This window comes from Etheostoma spectabile, chromosome 9 (assembly GCF_008692095.1).
Source record: "Etheostoma spectabile isolate EspeVRDwgs_2016 chromosome 9, UIUC_Espe_1.0, whole genome shotgun sequence".
In the NCBI taxonomy this organism is placed as follows: domain Eukaryota; kingdom Metazoa; phylum Chordata; class Actinopteri; order Perciformes; family Percidae; genus Etheostoma; species Etheostoma spectabile.
The window spans coordinates 10,100,197-10,104,541 of record NC_045741.1 but is presented as its reverse complement, the minus strand read 5'-3'; the positions used below and the strand labels follow the sequence as shown (position 1 = coordinate 10,104,541).

The 4,345-nt window shown below is 39.0% G+C and overlaps 1 protein-coding gene across 8 annotated transcripts in view; it reads right to left on the bottom strand.

Annotated features, from left to right (window-relative positions):
- The window catches only part of fxr1 (FMR1 autosomal homolog 1), a 10,167-nt gene extending 7,981 nt beyond the window's left edge, over window positions 1–2,186 (bottom strand). For all 8 annotated transcript variants that reach the window (XM_032527030.1, XM_032527033.1, XM_032527034.1 and 5 more), the window contains exon 1: window positions 1,927–2,186. In XM_032527030.1, coding sequence (XP_032382921.1) covers window positions 1,927–2,067 — 141 coding nt within the window. In that variant the 5' untranslated portion in view covers window positions 2,068–2,186. The remainder of the gene's footprint in view (window positions 1–1,926) is intronic.
- Window positions 2,187–4,345: the final 2,159 nt, after the last annotated feature.

Here is a 4,345-nt window from a genome sequence, read left to right as displayed (position 1 = left end):
ACACTGACACTACAGAAAGAGTTTATGTAGAATTCTGTAGAGTTTTCATGTACCTTTTTGATGCTTTAAGGAAACAAACAAAAAACAATTTAACTCTATTGTTTTTGTTTGGATCTTAAAACATGGGCAAATAACGCCAAAGCATCTGCATGACTACACACCAAATGGATAAAGTGGACTTTTTTTATTTGACAAGAAGCTTTAAAATCCATTCCACACAGTTTACTATTTACTTATATTTATTTTTATATTAATTATTTATTTTAACTTTACAGTGTCTTTTTTTGCACTATCCTTACTGCTATAACATTGTGAATGTACCCGTTGTGAGATTAATAAAGGAATTTGAATCTTGAATTTGTCACAGAAGGACATTAATATGTCTAATGCAAGTGTTATGGATGTCAAGTATAATTCTGAAACAATTAGGCTAGTTACTAATTAGATTATCAAGTATTCGTAATTCTTAAAAGAGAGATACGCTAAATATTCTCTGTTACCAGCTTCTCAAATGTGAGGATGAGTCCCTATTCTTTGTCATGTATTGTGTTTGTGTGTGTATATATATATATATATATATATATATATATATATATATATATATATATATGCACATTGTCTTTGGATTTTGCACAAACTGGGTCAGACTACACAATTTGAGAGATACAAGAAATTGTAATGGGTGTGTTATATTATTTTGTAGAAAACAAAGATTACTAAAACAATAAATGTGCAAATCAATCATTAAATTAAAAAGAAAAGCCTTAGTTTGGTGTATGAATGGTTTTACACTGTATTTTGCACAACAGCAACACACTTCAAGACTAGCTGCAGTTGTGCTTATTGAATGGCCATAAACACACATCAGAAGTATTCAGGAGCTTTAACAATTGAAGCCATCTGCTTATCTTGTTTGGTAGGTGTGGTATCAATTACAAAACATTTTACTATAAGTTCAAGATTCAGCCTGTGCAACAAACAATCAGGGAAGTGGACAAATGAGTCATAAAACCAGGGTTGGGTGCACAGAGAAAAGCAGTAGGGAATGTATCAAACAGTAGTGCAGGAGTCATGTGAGTAATAGAGGTGAGGAAAGGAAAATGAAAGATAGAAAGGAGAGCGGTGTAGCTGAGGAGACGAGAGAAGGGGAGAGGAAACACAGAAGAAGAGATGGGGGAAAAAAGGAGACTGTTGCAGACAGCAGGTCTAGAAATAGCTTTTAAGTCTACGGTATCAGTGACCCTTTTTCTGGCATGCCAGCTGGTCAGGATTGACAAGGAACAGCTGGCTCACACATACACACACAAAAAATAGCTTGGGCGTGATGAAGTATCAAATAATAGACATCCGTTGAGTGGGTGCAGTTCAACGAGTCACAACCACCCACGGCGCTTCTTAAACATCACGTTACTTTGAAAGCTGTATGATCAAAAACTGTGGTATCAGTTCAACAACTCTCACAACCGAATAAATGCCATACAGTTACAATCAGCAGTAACGTTCTATGTTTTACAACACAGCGTCTCACCGCAGTTTACTTGAGCCACATCTTTTGACGTCAACAGTTTAGGCAACTAGCAAGTTAGCTAGCTAACTTTCAGCTCGGTGAAGCTGCAACCGAGCGACTGGTAAAATGAATACAAGCCTTTATCGGTTATATATTCCAATAACCGAAGATAGTAATTTGTTTTATGCACTCTGAGTATAAAGAAAGGTCGCTAAAAAGTGAAAGCTGGCGAAGACTAGCGAGCGGTGCTATTAGCAAGCTAATGTTGGCTAGCATTGCTAGTACAAGCTAATGGCAAGCAGCTATTGTGCTCAGAGCAAGTTGGAAACTGTTGTCGTGATCCGTGAGACTTCAACTAAAATATTGTAACGCGTAACGTTGTTATCGGGTTGATGCTAAATTGATAAGGCGGTATTTACCTTGTAATAAGCCCCGTTGGAGCCACGGACCTCCACCACCAGTTCTTCCATATTGGACACGCAAAGGATGTCGGGACGACAGGTGCTCCTTGAGGCATCGGAAGAGAAGAAGTTTGAAGGCTGGAGAGGTAACTCCTGCATGGTAGTGGTATGTTTTCTGCTTACTTACTTACTTGTTTCCTTACGCCAATAATTCCACAAACTGAAGCTTTATTTGACATAGCTACCTAGACATCTTCCTGCTGTATTTTGGTTACCATGGCCCTTTAAGAGAATGTCATGAAGGTAGTAGGCTGCTAACTATAGTTGCATTTAGCTACTCAAGTAACGTTAGCTTACATAACTACAATTTTGAGGTACTTTTAGGCTAATTTACTTGAGTATTTCCATCATTTCATCATAAAATACATGAAATTTTCATGCTACATATATTTCTACCCCATTACATTTTGGAAGCCAATATTGTACTTTTTACTCAAACTGCTACAAAATATAAATCAATTAATATGATGATGTATTATTATGGATAACGCTACCCAGTAATATAGTATCCAGCTAGTGATGTACACCCACACATTAATACAGTATACAGTATATACAATACAGGCCAAAAGTTTGGACACATCTGCTCATTCAATGCGTTTTCTTTATTTTCATGACTATTTACATTGTAGATTCTCATTGAAGGCATTCAAAATATGAATGAACACATATGGAATTATGTACTTAACAAAAAACTGTGAAATAACTGAAAACATGTCTTATATTCTTGTTTCTTCCCAACAGTCTTGAAGGAGTTCCCAAAGATGCTCAGTACCTGTTGGCCCTTTTGCCTTCACTCTGCGGTTCCAGCTCACCCCAAACCATCTCGATTGGGTTCAGGTCCGGTGGCTGTGGAGGCGCAGCACTCCATTACTCTCCTTCTTGGTCAAATAGCCCTTACACAGCCTAGAGGTGTGTTTGGGGTCATTGTCCTGTTGAAAAATAAATGATGGTCCAACTAAATGCAAACCGGATGGGATGGCATGCCGCTGCAGGATGCTGTTGTAGCCATGCTGGTTCAGTATGCCTTCAATTTGGAATAAATCCCTAACAGTGTCACCAGCAAAGCACCCCCACACCATCACATCTCCCCATCCATGCTTCACGGTGGGAACCAGGCATGTAGAGTCTATCCGGTCACCTTTTTCAGAAAGACACGGCGGTTGAAACCAAAGATCTCAAATTTTGACTCATGGTGCTCATCAAAGTACAGATTTCCAGTGGTCTAATGTCCATTACTTGTGTTTCTTGTTAAGTCTCCGTTAAGTCTCCTCTTAACGGTTGTTCTAGAGATGTGGCTGCTGCTAGAATTCTGTGTGGTAATCTGAGCTGCTGTTAACTTGCGATTTCTGAGGCTTGTGACTTGGATGAACTTATCCTCTGCAGCAGAGGTGACTCTTGGTCTTCCTTTCCTGGGGCGGTTCTCATGTGAGCCGGTTTTGTTGTAGCGCTTGATGATTTTTGTGACTGCACATATCCAAAGTTTTTGCAATTTTCCGGACCTACTGACCTTAATTTCTTAAAGTAATGATGGCCAATCGTTTCTCTTTACTTAGCTGAAAGGTTCTTGCCATAATATGAATTCTAATAAGGCCGTCGGCTGTGTATGTATGTATGTATATATATATACCTCTGGACTCCATAGAGAAAAGTGGGAGAGAGAAGGATGTTAGCTAAGCTGACATCCATCATGGACAACACCTCTAACCCTAACCTACATGACACTGTGGGGTCCCTGAGGGGCTCCTTCAGCAGCAGACTGATGCACCCATGGTGTAAGAAGGAGAGGTACTGCGGGTCGTTCATCTGGCCGCTGTCAGACTCTACAACACCTGCAACACCTAATAATGTTGTAGTTTCTGTTCCTGGTTTCAATTACCCACCAAACACCATTTATTCAATACTTTTTGCACGTCTGTCATTTGTTTGTTTGCAGGTTTGCTTTTTACTGTGGAAAACTGTTGCTGTAACAAGGGAATTTCCCCATTGTGGGATGAATAAAGTATTATCTAATCTAATCTAATATATATGTATGTATGTATGTATATATTGAAACCAGGACAGGCCGGGTTCGACTCCGACCTGCGGCCCTTTACTGCATATCATTCCCCCCCTCTCTCCCCTTTCATTTCTTCAGCTGTCCTGTCTATATGTCTGATAAGGAAGCAGTACTGTCTAGATGAGAGTTCAATCTTCCTCAATAAGACAGATTTTGAAGCAGTTCCCAAGAGAATAAGTTATGTTTTTTTTTGTTCATCATCTCTGCCGTCCAGTTTCAGACACTTGTAGCATTTAATACCTGGTCACTTTATTACTTTAACACTTTAACACTGGACTCAACACTGACACTTTGATAATAATTTATGGTCTTTTTTGT